We start from the raw sequence: 17,190 nt of genomic DNA on the forward strand, positions 1-17,190 counted from the left end.
TCTAGTGGTGAGGTTGTGAATTGCAACCAACGGCTCAGTCCACTGCTCACCTCTCGCTTTTGAAACACATAGAGAAGCTACGGTAGCCGCCACCGGACAAACAGGTCCTCGTTGGAGACAACTTAGTAAAAAACTTTGTCCAGTAAGGGCTTTTGTAGAAACATGGTGGCACAAAATGGCGACTTCCATGTAAGGGGACACTCGGAGTACGTAGATAAAAACGTCTCATTCTAAGGTAATAAACACATAACGGTTCATAATCAAAGGTCTTTATACACCCCTGATAATATAGTTTTGTATATTTTTTTGCATTTCAGTCAAGAAATCCTTCTAAAAAATACACACTGCACCTTTAATATCCTAAAGATTTATGGCATAAAAATGTATAATTCTGACCCATACAATACATTTTTGGCTATTGTTACAAATATACCCGTGCTACTTATGACTTTTGTGGTCTAGACTGAGTCAATAAAATTAAATAAAATTGGACTGACAATGTAAAAATGTCTGTTCACAGAATGTTTTAGACTTTTTGGCCCTGCAAAGATTATTTTCCTAAATATGCACAGTATGAGAGATAAACTAATATAAGGTTAGGATTTTTTGCTACAGTGGTAAAACAAAATATGGTACAGTATGGCCATTACGTTTTATTATGCAACAAAAGCATGTAACCCATTTTTGTGTAATCCATCTGACAATTCATAAGTGCCTCCACATTCAGAGTACAAATTACTTTCCCAACAAATCTTTGCATCTTTAAATTACAGGGCAAAACAAAAATATAATAAAGAAAAAAAACTGTTTTTGTTTTTTCCACTGACTTCCCAGGAAATTTCTGTGGCGCGGTTAATGAAAACAAGCATATTTCACAAAGCATCTCATGTGGAGTCTTTCCATCAAAGTCCAGGCAGATGTTTTTATCTGCCCACCTTTCCTAGACGGTGGTCTGTCTTGGGGTCAGCAATAATAGCCTGAACCGCTACAATGGCTTCGTTGATCTTGGTTTGTAGCTCTCTGAGCTCCTCGATGTGAAGTAAGCGAAGGATCCTGGCTGCTTCATTCAGAGTCGCATCTGAAACAATCACATTTTTTGCACTTAGGGGGCCGCTTACACGTTTTTAACCAGAAATGGGAAACTTTATGCGGTTTGGCTGCTCGTTTACACGACAAAGGTGCTTTAAGCCCGAAGTATAGTTTTTTTACATGTACGCAAAAACGTACATGCATGGTTGAACGAACAGCTTTGCAAAGCATAGTTTATTTGAATCGTACGTATACACAGATGTTTGATGCATGCACATTGTGACAAAATGCAAATGCATCTCCTGGGCTACATACTACATTTTCCTTTACGTGCATGCACGACCTACGCAGGCAAAGCAAAACAAAAATCTGCTGGTGCACTTCCTATACCGATTATGAAATTTGCATCACGCACATTGTAAGCGGACCCTTATGTATGCGTAAAAACGGAACAATACTTCTAGCTTTAGGGTCCTAAAAATGTACAAATTTTTTGAAAAACTTCAAAGACGTCTAAAACGCAAATCTGTAAATATTGTGACGTACAGGCATGTAGTGTTTCTTAACAAGGTAACATCGCCATCTAATGGCCTGGCACACATAATAACACAGCTTTTTTAAGTTATTTTCGTGGATCCTTTTGACAATGTTGTCATGTGTGTAAAAAGAAAAAGTGTTTTGTTTTTACACTACATCACTGATGTGTAAACGTAGCCTAATGCTGTGTACACACCAGAAGCTAATTAAAACTCAATGTTTTGAACAGATTACATACAAAGTCAATGCAAAGACACAAGCAGACGTGAATGTGTGCGGGGGTGACGTAAATTGCGCGATTTGGGTGACGTGATTGGCGTGAACAGGCACTACTTGCCTCAAACGTGTCTTCTGCGCAAGTTTAAAATATTCAACAAGCTGAAAATTTGCATGATGCTATCATTTTTGGTGTGTAAGCAGCATAAGTTTCATAATGGTGCACTGTATCGAACTTTGTGTGAATATATATTAAAAGCCCCGTACCTCCAGTATCAAATCCTAAAATATGCATGTCCAGAGCAACAGGTAAACCCTACAAAGACCAGAAAACAAATTTGAAACAAATGTATGCACTCGAACAGATTGATTTCATTATATTAAAATGCTTGTAACACATTTACCTCTTTTGATTGACTGGCCTTTGCGATTGCATCAGGGGTCAGACGTTCCTGTATCAGAATTCGAATGGCCTATAATAACAACAAATACATTAGTTTATTTTATGATTTGGACTAAATACAAAAGAACCTTTCAAACTATTTACTGCTTATATAGTACTTACTTTAAGCAATACTAAATAGTCATCGTGTCGTTGAATTTTAAGAAGATTTGCAAGGGCCAACACGCCAGCCTTAAAATCTGGATCGTTACCTAGAAAGAATATTCACAATATTTACATTGCAAGAGATAAATGTTTAAAGGGTTACTCGTGCAGGAGTACAGATAACCCTCTATAAACTCAAACACAGAGCCTGCAATTCATTTACTGTTCCAAGAAATCCTAAAATCTAATTTTTTTAAAGAATAACAGCTCTTTAAACCAATCAATCAGTTGAATTAATGATGACAAGCAAATACATGATCGCTGAAAACAATCTCACAACATGGGCTACTGCCACAGCGTATTTACTCTTATATAAAAAGCCAACAATACCGCTTACAAACCATGACTATAATAGTCATAGTGCAAAAAAACAATGAGTGTGATTCAAGTAATGTCTCTTAGGGTTTTTTTTGTGGGCCTATTATAATCAGCATACAGACACTAGCTGTGGGTCACTGGCTCAGTTCAGCCCACTTATTGAGGGTTGTGGAGAGAGGTGGGTGTGTGTTCGTTTAGTTCAGATGTACTTGAAAAGCCACTTTAGGGCTCAAACTGGTTTCTTTAATCAGCCTCCTCCAATTCACAACAACAGGAGACTAAACATAATGCATAGGAGATGTAGAGAGAGAGAGAGAATGATCACTCACTGTCCAAATTTATCAACGGGTCGGCAGGCTTCTGAGCATCATTGGCCGCCTCCTTTTTAGGTTTGCAGTTTCGATATTTCTCAACTGTTGGAAAGCCAAATAAATCAAGTGGTCATTGGAATGCAGGATAGAAAGCATTTTATAAGTTATCAAACTTACACAGTTCATAAAGAGATATCATAAACATCATCATTCTCTACCTAGAGAAAACTGTTTTAAAGGGAACATTTCACAAGATTTCAAATGAATTTTTGGTGTCCCCAGAGTATGTATGTGATGTCCTAGCTCAAAATACCATATAGATAATTTATTATATCATGTTAAAATTTGCACTTTGTAGGTATGAGCAAAATTGCGCCGTTTTGGGTGTGTCCTTTAACATGCAAATAAGTTGATCTCTGCACTAAATGGCAGTGCTGTGGTTGGATTGTTCAGATTATGGGGTGGTTTTATCCCCTTCTGACATCACAAGGGGAGCCAAATTTCAATAACCTATTTTTTCACATGCTTGAAGAAGAATGGTTGATCTTTTTCACATTTTTTTGGTTAATAGAAGCACTGGGGACCCAATTATATTACTTAAATCATGAAAAAGTCTGATATGTCACGTTTATTCTAACCAGAATCTTTAAAGATAAATGGGTTAAAAATATGCAATCATATGCTGTGTAGGTGTAATTATCTGTACTGTAAAATTGCAAACTTTGCAAATACTGCCATCTAGTGGTCTGTGTAAGAACAATTTCTAGAACGCTTCCAGAAAGGAACATAGATAGGTACTTTATTGATCACACTAGGATAAAGATCCTACTCATTGATCATTTTCACACAGAGATTACGGAAAATACACAGAAAACATGTTCGGGATTTGTCTGGTTCATTCACACTGCCAGTGTTTTTCCAGGATTTATGCGTGCATTATTAACATACATACAGTAAAGATCCCGTAAAGAAACGTGACATATTGCACGAAAGTTCTCCACTTGGTAGTTTTTTCCCACAGTGTCTGAACTTTGCTGATTATCAATAATTTCTCTCTCGAAAAACCACGCTCGTGCATTTTTGTTTCTGACAAGATCATAAGGAGCGCGTGATGCGCTGTTCTGTCATACTACTGAATGATCTCAGCTTCAGCGCTGAATCTGATAAAGACAAGCTCCCTGATCTCTGCTTCAGTCCAGTTTGCCGACATTCCTTGTTGTGAATGTTGATCTGCGTTTAAATCCCTGTTTCAAGGAGCCGAACCATAAATTCGTGTTGACGCATCCTCACTACGGCACACCCCTTACGGCATTGTCTCTGCCTCTTGTTTACACAGGATGTGTTCTGTGAATGTTACGGCAATGTTACTAGATCCTCTTTACAGAAGCGATCCCAGAACATTTACATGACGTGTTTATGTTCACACAGGAGCCTCTCTGCCAATTTTAGGGAAATTTTCTTGGACCAAAGTGCTGTGTGAATGGGGTTTAGGATAAAGACATTTATTGATCCCACTAGAATAAAAATCCTACTCATTGATTCTACTCAATAAAGATCCTACTCATTGGTCATTACACTATACATTTACATTTCTGCATTTTAGAGACTCGTTTATCCAAAGCAGCTTACAGGGCATTCAGGATATACATTTTATCAACATACATTTTTCACTGGGAATGGTCAAATATTTATTATTATCCCCATTAAATGAATCATACCATTATCTCCATACTCAAAACGAACAGCAAGACCCAGAAGCCAGTCAACGATCTCCGGTCTTTCTTTACCGCTGAATGGACACTTCAGATCTTGAAGGTACTAGAAAGCATGAAATAAACATTACACATAAATAAAAAAAAATTATATTTGTCACTGATTTTAGGATATATATATATATAATAGGCTTCCAACTCACATCTTCCAAGTATTTAGGCCAGTCTGAGCTGGGGATGTTTCTGAGGTTTCCTCTGTCCTCGATTTTGTAGTGACGGATTTTTTGATCTTCCAGCCAAACTATGAAATTTCTGAATTCTGTTTCATCTGCATGGGGTAAATTGCATAAACATTAGAAAACTCTCATTATAATATTTACATAGAGCACAGTCACAAGTATAACAAGAATTATTCTGGCCAACAAATTTGGGTCATTCTGTGTCAAATCAACCAAGTTTCCCAGTACAATAAATTATCCGCTATCTGTATATGTAAAGTGGCCGACAATTGGTTTTTTACTAGTTTGCATGTCTGAATTGTCACGTGGAATTGTAAAATTACTCTACTAATAGATCTAGCACTGAGTATGTATTCATAAAATAATGATACTAACATCTTTTAAAAATAAATTTCACCTCATTTGCCCTTCAGATTTTAGGTGAAATTGACATTTTGACACCCCTCTACAGAATCAAGTAAAGTTACTCAGTAAATATTCATCTATGAAATTTTGCTTTTCACACCATAAACATATATTTTATGAGAAAATAATGATTAATATAAACATTTTGACACGGAACTCTCTGGTTGACTTGACACCGAATAAGCCATATTGGTTTAAACAGGAAAATGACGGACTAGTCACTTTAAACGCTTTATTTTGATCAGAACTGACAGGTTTACTTTATTTAAAGTTTTTAGTATAATAATGCAGATACATGATCATGAACATGAGGTGGCCACACGTCATTGAAATCTTGACGTCTTTTGGCTGTCAATTGACTCCTACCTTTACAATCAAATCCCGTCGGGTTGTGGTACTCTAAAGCTGCAAGCTTTCTGCGAAACATCCCTTTGCGAGACAAAACGATTTATAAACGTGTCAATATTTAAAGACTTCAGATTAAACTGCCACAACCTGCTCAAGTCTCCAAATATGCAGCGCTGGGCGACCGGAAGTATTTTAACAAGAGATTTTGCTTTCAAAATAAAAGTGTGTTTGTAGCGAAGCAAATTAAGTTAACTAACTTAAGTAAAAAGAATACGTAAATGCTGCATATGATCCCTTTCTGAAATTAATTTATGCATGGTTTAAACGCGTTTTTTTAAATTGCTAATCTGTTCAGATTCTGTGCTGTCAAATACATTTTGTTACATAAAAATGTTATTATCTTATTAAAGCTTGTTATTTGTAATATTTATACGATTTAAATATGTGTTAATATTTACAGACTTCAAAAATCCAATACCTGCTAAAATCTTAAAATGGTCAGCAAAGAGCAACCGGAAAGTACCGAAATGTTTTTTTTTTTATAATATATTAGTCAATGTCTGTACCAAAGCAAACATTATTTCTAAAAAGTAAAATAACATTATGATTTTAAATATTTAAATAATATTTAACGACAGACGTTTTTATTTATTATGTTTTTTTTATTGTTTCACTGCATTGTGTCCTCCCTGACACTTGGGGGCAGAAAACGAAGTGCGGGTTGTTGGGAAACCAGTAGGAGGTTGATTCCCGCTGTTGCTTCAGTGAAAGGCTTTGTACATACGTACACACAAAGTCAAGATTTCAAAGACATAACAGATTGAGAATACGCATGCAAGTCCCCATTTGACAATCGACACTTATTTCTACGTAAGTATATTTAAGAGCACACTTCTCGTTAGGTTAGAATAGCCTTTCTCATATCTAGCCTGCTAGCATGCGCGTGTGTAATGCAGGTCTATGAGCGGAATGTCGATGATCAATAGATTTATAGTCAGAATGTATGTCCAAAATGTAGTAATTAATAAACGTGTGCACGGATTTGGCTAATAGAAGAACATCCGGCGTGTTATCAACGTAGCAGTGTCAATCATGCATGAGGCATTCCTAAATGCAGATGCCCGCAAGCGTGCAGGGAATCTGCATAGTGCATCTCTCAATGCACATGCAGTGTAATCCCATTACTTTTTATATGTTTTATTATATAGTAATAAAGACGTATGTGGGATAATATATTTATGTAACAGTGCTGAAACTAACAATAAAATACATTTACACTAAGAAATGTATACAGTATCAGTAATTATGGTCTGTTGGGTCGCATACACAGCCAGGGAACGGGAAATACGTCACCTTTTCATTATCACTGTCGAAGAAGAATGAGATTTGCCTCCAAAATACTAGAAATTGCTGTTTATAATATAACATGTAGCGCAATATTATTTTGGTTAGCGTTTCCTTTCAAGCATAGCCATGTGTATCTGTCAAACATAAACGGGCTATTCCTGCTGTGCAGTACATTATATTTTGTATGATATGTTTTAAAAAAAAGAATACATCTTTTGATCAGATTTTTTGTTTATTACAATATCATATTTCGAACAGTGGCATTTTATAATAGAAAACCAAACTGAAATTTATTTTTTTGTTTTATAATTTAGCAAGTCAACCTGCTGTTAGTGAATTTGGAGTAGATGGAGTCATCAGGTACCTCAGACACTTTTACCTTGATAGTTTAAAGTTAAATCTCTCATGCCGGTATATTTAATTTTGTTTTATGTCTTTTAGAACCGGAGGTTAAAACATCGAAGGGTCAAGCTCCGTCTGAGGACCCTAACATGGATGACGAGCTTGATGGACTTCCTGTCTTTGGGGCAGATGAAGATGATTGGGAAATGGACAGTAGCTTTAAACAGCAGGTTTACTCTCAGTTAGAAAGAAACAGCGATGATGAAGAAGGTGTTGGTGATAAAAATGAAAGTCAAGATGGAGTACCAACTACTGGTGCAGATGCAGGCAAGTTTGAATTTCTGGAATCATTTACTAAGAAAACTATTTTGGTGAACTAACTCTTTAATTTACTATATTGTACTAATTAAATGAGTTAGACTTAAACTATACTGTAACTTTAAACTGTTTTTAATGCTTAAAATGTGTTTCTCTCTGACTGTAGACGAACACAGTTCCTCTAACAGTGCATCTTCAAAAACAGATGAAGAGCAAACAAAAGCTTCTGAGGAAAATTTTGAAATTCCCTCACCCGACACCGTTATAGGTACAAATGACCATAGGAAACCGAAATAAATCTTTTGAAAATCTTTATTATTGTTTAACACAGGCAAGCAGTATATGAAAGTGTATGTCTTACTTTTTTTTTTACTTTTGACTGCATCAGATATCCAGGAAACACCGTCACAAGCTGAAATTAGGACATCTCCGGCAGATACCATTGTAAGTTTGGGTAAAAAGAAGTTTGGAAAACTTCTGACTGCTTTGCCGTTGCATATTATTGTCTGTGTGAATACCCCATTAAATCACATGTCTTCTTTAGTCTTATGTTTGAAAGGATAGTTCACCCAAAAATGAAAATAATGTCATTAATGACTCATCCTCGTGCCCAAACTCGTAAGACCTCCGTTCATCTTTGGAACACAGTTCAAAATGTTTAATATTTAGTCCGAGAGCTTGTTAACCCTTTGTTGAAATTCTATGTACGGTTTACTGTCCATGTCCAGAAAGGTAATAAAAACATCATCAAAGTAGTCCATGTGACATCAGTGGGTCAGTTAGAATGTGTTGAAGCATCGAAAACACATTTTGGTCCAAAAATAACAAACATTATGACTTTATCAAGCATTGTCTTCTCTTCCGCGTCTGTTGTGAAGCGCATGCGTGAGACTAAAGTCACGTGACTGCAGTGACGCGGATGACGTGTTATCCTCAGACATGTTTGCCAAGTTTTTTTTTTTCAAACTTACAGCATACATCTCCCTCAGACTGTAAAGGAACTCGGCGCATAAAAAACAAACAGCTGGGGCGCACCAGATAACACGTCAGCCGCGTCACTGCAGTCACGTGACTTTAGTCTTTGCTTTGTCGTGCGCTTCACAACAAACGCGAAAGAAAAGACAATGCTGATAAAGTCGTAATTTTTGGACCAAAATGTATTTTCGATGCTTCAACACATTCTAACTGAGCCACTGATGTCACATGGACTACTTTAATTATGTTTTTATTACCTTTCTGGACATGGACAGTAAACCGTACGTAGATTTTCAATGAAGGGTCAACAAGCTCTCGGACTAAATATAAAACATCTTAAACTGTGTTTCGAAGATGAACAGCGGTCTTAAGAGCACTTCCATAATATTTTTATTCCTACTATGGAAGTCAATGGTTACAATCAGCTGTGTGCTTACCATCATTTATCAAAATATCTTCTTTTGTGTTCATCAGAAAAAAATTCACACAAGTTTAGACCAACATGAGGATGAGAAAATGATGACAGAAATTTCATTTTTGGATGAACCATCCCTTTAACAATAGAGATGTATGATGCTGTTTGAACGCGGTTGCCAGATCAAGTATAAGACTGTCTGTCATTTCCAGGTACAGAAGACTCCTCCACCTGGGCAACGCACAGATAAAGAAACCCATTTCTCACCTGTAATACAAATTAAGGACGAACCTATAGATGAGGATTATGATAAAGCGTTATTACCCCAGACTGACACCAGCAATGTTAAACAAGAGATTGAAAGTAATGAAAACGAGGAGAACGAGGTGAGATTTTGTTTAGTCTTCACTTCAGTCTGTATTGAGAAGTAGTGTCTTGTAATAAGAAATGTTATGTCCCATTTCAGGCCGCCTCTCCTTCAGATGAGCTGAGGATAAGCTCTGTGTTCTCTGTTAGAGGTAACAAAAGTGGTGCAGTTTTTGATCATAACATTTGCATTTTTGCAGATGATTCTCTTTCTGTAAAGACTTTTAGTATCTGACAGCAGATTATTAGTTAATATTATTTTTGTGAGTGTGACTTTTGTTCAATCATACAACTATCAAATAAGACAAGGTAGGCTACAAATGTTTAGTAAAATAACTTAAAGGCGGGGTGCATGAATTTTGAAACACACTTTGGGAGTCGGGCAGACTACCAAAACACACTTGTAGCCAATCAGCAGCAAGGGGCGTGTCTACTAACCATCATCGTTGCCTGGGTTGCAAATGTGTTGGGCGGGTCTATCAAAAGAAGGTCCAGATTCTTATGGGGTAGGGGCATGTTAAGGTGATTTTAAATGTAAACACTGGCTTTCAGAGAGCATGCACCCCGCCTTTAAACAGTAAATACTTTGTTAACAACAATATGTGACCCGTCACGGAAACCAGGGACACAAGTCGGCAGCACAAGTTTTGAGAAAATGAGAATCAAAGGTTTTTTTTTTCAAAATTTGTGATTTTCGTTTTATTGCAGAATCTGTTAGTTGAGATCACAAAGAAGCCTCTCCATGTTTGAGATAGCAGTTTATGTATATTTAAAAGCGTACATTTTGCAGTTGAAATAGGCTTGTTTTTCCGGAGATTCTAGCGTGCAGCGGGGGGCGTCATTGTCTGTGTGTATATTTACATACTGGATAAGCTTGTGTTTTCGCCTCCACCCCCAAAGGGAACAGCGTGACTACTGAATAACGGATAGTTCGCCCAAAACTGAAAATAATGTCATTAATGACTTACCCTTATGTCATTCTAAACTCGGAAAACCTCCGTTCATCTTCGGAACACAGTTTAAGATGTTTTAACGTTAGATTTAGTCCGAGAGCTTTCTGTTTCCTCCATTGAAAATCTATGTACGGTTTCCATGTGCAGAAAGGTATTAAAAACATCATCAAAGTAGTCCATGGGACATCAGTGGGTCGATAAGATTGTGTTGAAGCATCGAAAATACAGTTTGGTCCAAAAATATCAAGAATTACGACTTTATTCAGCATTGTCTTCTCTTCCGGCTCGAGCGTGAAGTCACGTGACTTGTAGTGACGCGGCTGCCCTGTTCCTCAGACATGTTTGCTTAGTTTTATTTATTTTTTTCAAACTTATAGCTTGCGTCTCCCCAGACTGTAAATGAAGCTCGGGCGCACAAAACAAAAGAAAAATAAAAGAAGCTGGGGCGGAACAAATAACAGTCAGCCGCATGGTACGTGAGCCGCGTCACTGACTTTATTGGGCGCCGCAGTCAGATGACGTCAAAGCCCCGCGAGAGCTCTTCAAGAAATCTTACGGAGCAGTTTAATTTCGACTCGCTCTCGCTGTACTTTGACGTCATCTGTGTGTCAGTTCTTGCAGCACAGCATGAAGTCAAACACATATAAGTTACACAGAGATCGCTGAACTCTTTATATAATTGGTTACATGTTTTGTCTATCAATATTTTCCATGAAGTCATTGGCTAATGAAGGAACGAGCGAGCGATTGGTAACATCTCTAAAGGACGTCATGTTTTCGACGGTTATGTTTTTGGATTATACTACCTCACTAAATACAAAATTTGAAGACGGGTTCATGTGTTTAACGGAACGTAAATACCGTAGTGTAATCATGTTACGATGTAAACAGTCCTCAGATTGTATATTATATACAATTACCAGAAGTTCATGCGAAATCTTATGTAAACAATAGACTATATATCTATATTTCACGGATTATACGCATTTGTGGACAAAAATCATCTGAAACAGACTGGGTTCGACTTGTGATCCCCACAAAGGTAAAAGTCCTGTTTATTTTTGCATGTTGTTCATTCGGACTTCTGTAATAAAATACTACATATGATGTAGAACATCTGTATCTCAAAACGGCTTTACAGGGGGTATGGCTTAGGTAAATGAGATGTAAATGAGCCCTATTGTCTCTCCAGGCAGGGAAAAGGGAAAGTGTTAACTTTTTTCTTTCTCAAATTTCTCAGCATTCTCTTTCTTGAATGTGTTAAATTCAAATGGCCACAACTTCTCCAAATCTTATCAGATTTCCATGTGTTACACATCGTTAGAAAGCTTAGAAACTGCCCTTTCAGAATATATGAATAACTCAAAATGCCCCAGATCCGACTTGTGTCCCTACTTTCTGTGACTGGTCATATATAGCTACATGGTTATTAACCGCTACATTTGCATAAATTTTGCCTAAAACATTTTAATGCACAAAACATGCCATGCAGGACCTTCCAGTTCTTCTAACAAATAGTTGTTGTTTTTCACCGCAGCCTCTGTGGCACCCGCCCAGCCGACTTCATTTCCAGTGATGACCCAGGCTACTTCACTCAGGGGGGCTTTAGTTCTTCCGCCCCAAGCTCAGCTTCAACTGCGGCTGCAACCCAACGCCCAGATGCAGCCTCAAATGCACACCCAACCTCGGATGCAGCAGCCAATGATGTCGCAACCTCGCCTCCAGCCCCCACCGCAAATCCATGCCCCCCCACCCACTGTCCGGATCTGCTGCTCTGGCTGCTCTAAAGTCCTGCAGAAGGGTCAAACTGCATTCCAGCGAAAAGGCTCTAACCAGCTATTTTGCTCTACCGTTTGCCTGACTAGTTTCAGTTTACCCTCGGTACAGTTTACCCCAATTATTGCACCTAAGAAAACCTGCCACCTCTGTCTTAAGTGAGTATTAGTTATCTGCTTTAGATTTTGTCATTGAAATCACTTAAGGGGCACCGATTTCATTGCTAAAAATAAACGTTAGTTTGTGTATTTGGTGTATTACAATGTGTTCGCATGGTTTATGGTTCACAAAACAGATTTTTTTCCACATACCGTACATTTTTGTAGCTCCAGATATCCCTGCCTTCCTCAAACGCACTGATTTTGTACAAAGCTCACTGATCTGAAAAGTGTGGTCGTGTGCCTGATTGGCCAGCTAATCTGTACGTTGTGATTGGCCTGAGTACCTCGGACGTCAGCTGTAAATGTTACACTCCTTACCATGTTTAATAGATTTGCTCACATTGCAACGCTAACAGGAGTTAACTTACAGGCTGTGAATCAAAGCGGAAAGAATTATGATAATGTTGGTTGTGTCCACATCAACAGGCCCACGAAGTAAACTGTTGCCTACAATTCGTGTGTTTGTTGTAGTCCAAAAAAAGAGATTTACGTTTGAAACGATAACTCGTGTCGTCGTTAACTTTGGGGTTTTTACCTTTTGCATGTCTTTAACATGTACTAATGCACCCTTACGCACTAAAGGAAATATATAAGCGTAAATCAGACAATAGGTGCTCTTTAAAGGAGTAGTTCACTTTAAAAAAATTATAATTCTGCCGTCTGTTATTCAGTAATATTTTTTGTTTCTTCATAATATTTAAATATTTTTTCATAAAGGGATAGTTCGGCCAAAAATGATATTAAACCCACGATTTACTCACCCCCAAGCTGTCGGAGTTGCATATGTCCATCGTTTTTCAGACAAACACATTTTCGGATATTTTAGAAAATGTTTTAGATCTTTCAGTTGATTAAATGTGAAGTTACGGGGTCCACGACCTTCAAGTCCAAAAAAAAGTGCGTCCATCCTTCACAAAATAAATCCATACGGCTCCAGAATGATAAACAAAGGTCTTCTGAGGGTAATCCGCGCGGTGTTGTTGTAGAAATATCCATATTTAAAACTTTATTAACATAAATAACTACCTTCCAGTAGCGCGCCATCTTAAGGGCGATTTATAGTCGTGCGTAGGTCCTACGGCGTAGCCGCGACGGCGTAGGTTCCGCGTCAGTTTTCATTTATACTTTGCGTCCCCGTTGACGTGCAAACACACGCGAAACCGCTGGTTCGCAGTAATCACGCGTGTAACCACAGTAGTCACAGAAAAAGAAGCTAAGCAAGTTAACCCACAAACGAAGAAGAAATAGCAACTTGTTGTGTATAATTTGAGACCAGCAATGATGGAAGTAAATAAACAGCGAATTATGTTGCAGTTTGAGTTAAATCACTCCTCAACATGGCTCATCTTTGTTTTCACCTTCTCAAACGGAAATACCTATGACGCAGTTTTTTTACCTGACGGGAGAGGTTCTGGTGGACCAATCACAGCGCTTGCGGTCCGCGTAGAGTCGACGCGCTGTTAGAAATTTTGTGAGGTGCGCGTCAGGCTACTCACAGGCTACGGATAGCCTACGCCGTAGCTACGCCGTAGGACCTATGCACGACTATAAATCGCCCTTTAGTCGCGTCCGCATTCAGGATGAGAACTTACGCAGCCTACCGAGGCTACTCTGCTGCTGCTCTGTGCCCCCGCCCTCCGAATTTGTCATACGTCACTAAGAAAAGTGCGTACACTAGGCTTATAGTCTCTCCTGAATACAGAGGAGTCTAAGAGGGTGGCGCTACCGGCTAAATAGTTTTATTTTTCCTTTTTTTTTCTTTGGGCAGTCACGTGACACTATTTGCTTTATTTTTTTGAAAGAATAGATAAAAAATGTACATGTACAGAAACTTTAAATATTTGAAAGTATATAATTTAGGACTATTAACATAACTTAACATAACTTGTCAATGTTTCAAATAATGCTAATGTGTTAATTATTTTTTTTATTTTTTTTGTCCAACAGGGTAATTGTAAATCTAAAGGACTTGATAACCATTCCCGTGGGCTCTATGAATACACTTAAGGAATTCTGCAGCCCAGTTTGTTTAAACATTTATAAAGACAGATATGAAGACGCACCTCCGGATCAATTAACACATTGCAACGTGTGTAAGCTGGTCAAAGAGGTAAGACAGCTAAAAACATTCTCAAAAGAGATATAATGTATTTTTTTTTTTTTGAAAAAAATAAACATGCTTTTGGTTGTTGCACGGGTATATTTGTAGCAACAGCCAACTATATATTGTAGAATCAAAATGATTTTTTTCTTTATGGCAAAAATCATTATGATATTAAGTAAAGATCATGTTTCATGAAGATGTTTAGCAAGTTTCCTACTGTAAATACATAAAAATGTATTTATCATTAGTAATGTGTTGCTAAGGACATCATTTGGACAACTTTAAAGGTGCAGTGTGTAAATTTTAGCAGCATCTAGAGGTGAGTTTGCAAATTGCAACCAACAGCTCAGTTCCCAGCTCACCCATTACTTTTGAAATGCATAGAGAAGCTACGGTAGCCAACACAGGACAAACATATCATTGTTGGAGACAACTTAATAAAAACGTTTGTCTGTTAAGAGCTTCTGTAGAAACATGGCGGCACAAAATGGCGTCTTCCATGTAAGGGGACCCTCGGTGTATGTAGATAAAAACGTTTCATTCTAAGGTAATAAAAATATAACAGTTCATTATGAAAGGTCTTTATACACCCCTGATAATATAGTTTTGTATATTTTTTTGCATTTCTGTCAAGAGATCCTTCTAAAAGTTGCACACTGCACCTTTAAAGGCGATTTTCTCAATATTTAGATTTTTTGCACCCTCAGATTTTCAATAAGTTGTGTCTCTGCCAAATATTGTCTTATCCTAACAAACCATACATCAATGGAAAGCCTAATTATTTAGCTTTCAGATGATAAATAGATGATAAATCTCAATTTCAAAAACATTGACCCTTATGACCCATTTTGTGTTATGATTAAAAAAAATCTTGATTACTGTATTTTCCGGACTATAAGTCGCTTCAGAGTATAAGTCGTATCAGTCAAAATTGTGTGTTTAAGAGGAAAAAACATATATTAGTCGCACTGGACTATACGTCACATTTATTTAGAAAATGATTTCACAAAATCCAAGCCGAAGAACAGACATTTAATCTGAAAAGGTAAGTTATTAAACTAAACAATACCACACGAACAGCAGGCTGAATAAATGTCTGTACATGTTAAAGTAACATAAACAGTTATTTACACGATACACAATAGCATACCGAGCATACCTGGGAGGCTAAATAGGCTAAATTAACAAGACAAGCCAAATCTAGTTCACCAAGCTCGCAAAGTCGTTCCACATCACTGAATTCATTGAATTACATAAATACAGGAGCAGCATAGAGCGGACTCTCGCGGCTGTAGACGGTAATGGTTTCTACTGGTTCATATGAATTAATTTTGACATATAAGTCGCACCTGACTATAAGTTCCAGTACCTGCTAAACTATGAAAAAAGCGCGATTTATAGTCCGGAAATGAGTATTTGCCTGTAGATAATATGAAAAATAAATGCATCCAAGTGCTCAAAATAAAATAAGTGCCCTCCGTTAAATGGCAATGCGATTTGAAATGTGAATTTTTATCATTACAGATTCAACATGAAGTGACTCATCTAGGTGTTGTACACAAGTTGTGCAGTGATGAATGCTTTGCACGCTTCAGATCTTCTAGAAACCTCTACATGAGCTACTGTGAGAACTGTGGCAATTGTACCGCATCAGGAAACTATCACCTGGTTCAGATAGAGGATGGTATTAAAAAGTTCTGCACCACTGAATGTATCACAACTTACAAACAGGTACATCAGCACTACCCAAAATTATACTATACTACATATTTATAACAACTGTTTTTAACCTTTGATTGAGCGGCTAGCGCTTGTGGTTTAAATCTCTTGTGCTTTGATGCTAAAGTGGAAAATGCAGGTTTGAATTTGTTCCTAGTATTGCAATCCCATTTTCCTTTTCTCGCTTTGAAGGTTTTCTGTCTTCCTGCTTTTGTGATCATTGAAAGTCGCAAAAGCCAAAAGAATTACTAAAATCAATTTAATAGACTTGAGACTAATGCTTTTTCATATCTCACTTTGTTACAGAAAAGTGACAAGAGGCTTCGCTGTCCCTTTTGCCAAGAGATAAAACTTGTAGATCAAATGATTGATGGCACGAACATACACGGTGTCACAGAATTCTTCTGCTCACAAAGATGTGTGGCCATGAGTCAAGCGTCTCCCAGTCTGACAGGTAAATCTTGTGTTGTATTAGGGACCGTTTACACGACAACGTTTTCAACTGAAACCAGGAAAGTTTTGAGGTCATGAAATCGCAACCTTTTGAAGATTGGTTTCAAACTACACGTTTTTGAAAACTTCGTCTCCGTATAAACTATGAACACAGAGCAGAATTGATTTTAGATAGGTCTTTTTAATGGGACACGCGATTTATTGTTACAGCCCTACTATTGAGTTTACACAGATGTTTTATTTTACAGCATTGTCGTTTGTACGTTGTGTGTACATTAGGGCTGCACGATGTGAGGAAAAGTGGCGATGTGCGGTGACATTGTTTAATGTTGCGATGACGATGTGAGTTGCGATAAATATTTTATATTTTTTCATGTTTTAGGGGCCATTCACATGTCCAGGGGTGTGATTCTTCCGGATAAATCCGGAATTCCGGCTTTTCCGACCTGAAAATGAGGCTTTCGTGAATCATGCAAATCCAATTTTTTTGTGTGTATGTGGGGGGGGGGGGGGTTGCAAGGCACCGTTATAAATGACCT

At 37.6% G+C, this 17,190-nt stretch overlaps 2 protein-coding genes across 4 annotated transcripts in view; one reads left to right on the forward strand and one right to left on the reverse strand.

Annotated features, from left to right (window-relative positions):
• Window positions 1-633: 633 nt before the first annotated feature.
• On the reverse strand, window positions 634-5,908 carry rtraf (RNA transcription, translation and transport factor). The gene is made up of 8 exons (XM_065253146.2): window positions 5,741-5,908; window positions 4,934-5,058; window positions 4,737-4,836; window positions 3,037-3,120; window positions 2,348-2,436; window positions 2,187-2,255; window positions 2,050-2,098; window positions 634-1,078 (listed from the first exon to the last, which is right to left on the reverse strand). The coding sequence occupies exons 1-8, from the start codon at window positions 5,799-5,801 to the stop codon at window positions 924-926; spliced, it is 732 nt and encodes a 243-aa protein (XP_065109218.1). The 5' UTR covers window positions 5,802-5,908; the 3' UTR covers window positions 634-923.
• Window positions 5,909-6,453: 545 nt separating this feature from the next.
• LOC135727064 (zinc finger MYM-type protein 4) overlaps window positions 6,454-17,190 on the forward strand; it is a 37,894-nt gene continuing 27,157 nt past the window's right edge. For all 3 annotated transcript variants that reach the window (XM_065244698.2, XM_065244699.2, XM_065244700.2), the window contains exons 1-11: window positions 6,454-6,592; window positions 7,384-7,429; window positions 7,511-7,738; window positions 7,896-7,997; window positions 8,118-8,173; window positions 9,332-9,505; window positions 9,586-9,637; window positions 11,976-12,372; window positions 14,323-14,485; window positions 16,004-16,210; window positions 16,505-16,652. In XM_065244698.2, the coding sequence (XP_065100770.2) occupies window positions 7,417-7,429; window positions 7,511-7,738; window positions 7,896-7,997; window positions 8,118-8,173; window positions 9,332-9,505; window positions 9,586-9,637; window positions 11,976-12,372; window positions 14,323-14,485; window positions 16,004-16,210; window positions 16,505-16,652 (1,540 nt within the window). In that variant the 5' untranslated portion in view covers window positions 6,454-6,592; window positions 7,384-7,416. The remainder of the gene's footprint in view (window positions 6,593-7,383; window positions 7,430-7,510; window positions 7,739-7,895; window positions 7,998-8,117; window positions 8,174-9,331; window positions 9,506-9,585; window positions 9,638-11,975; window positions 12,373-14,322; window positions 14,486-16,003; window positions 16,211-16,504; window positions 16,653-17,190) is intronic.

Source organism: Paramisgurnus dabryanus, chromosome 17 (genome assembly GCF_030506205.2).
Source record: "Paramisgurnus dabryanus chromosome 17, PD_genome_1.1, whole genome shotgun sequence".
In the NCBI taxonomy this organism is placed as follows: Eukaryota; Metazoa; Chordata; class Actinopteri; order Cypriniformes; family Cobitidae; genus Paramisgurnus; species Paramisgurnus dabryanus.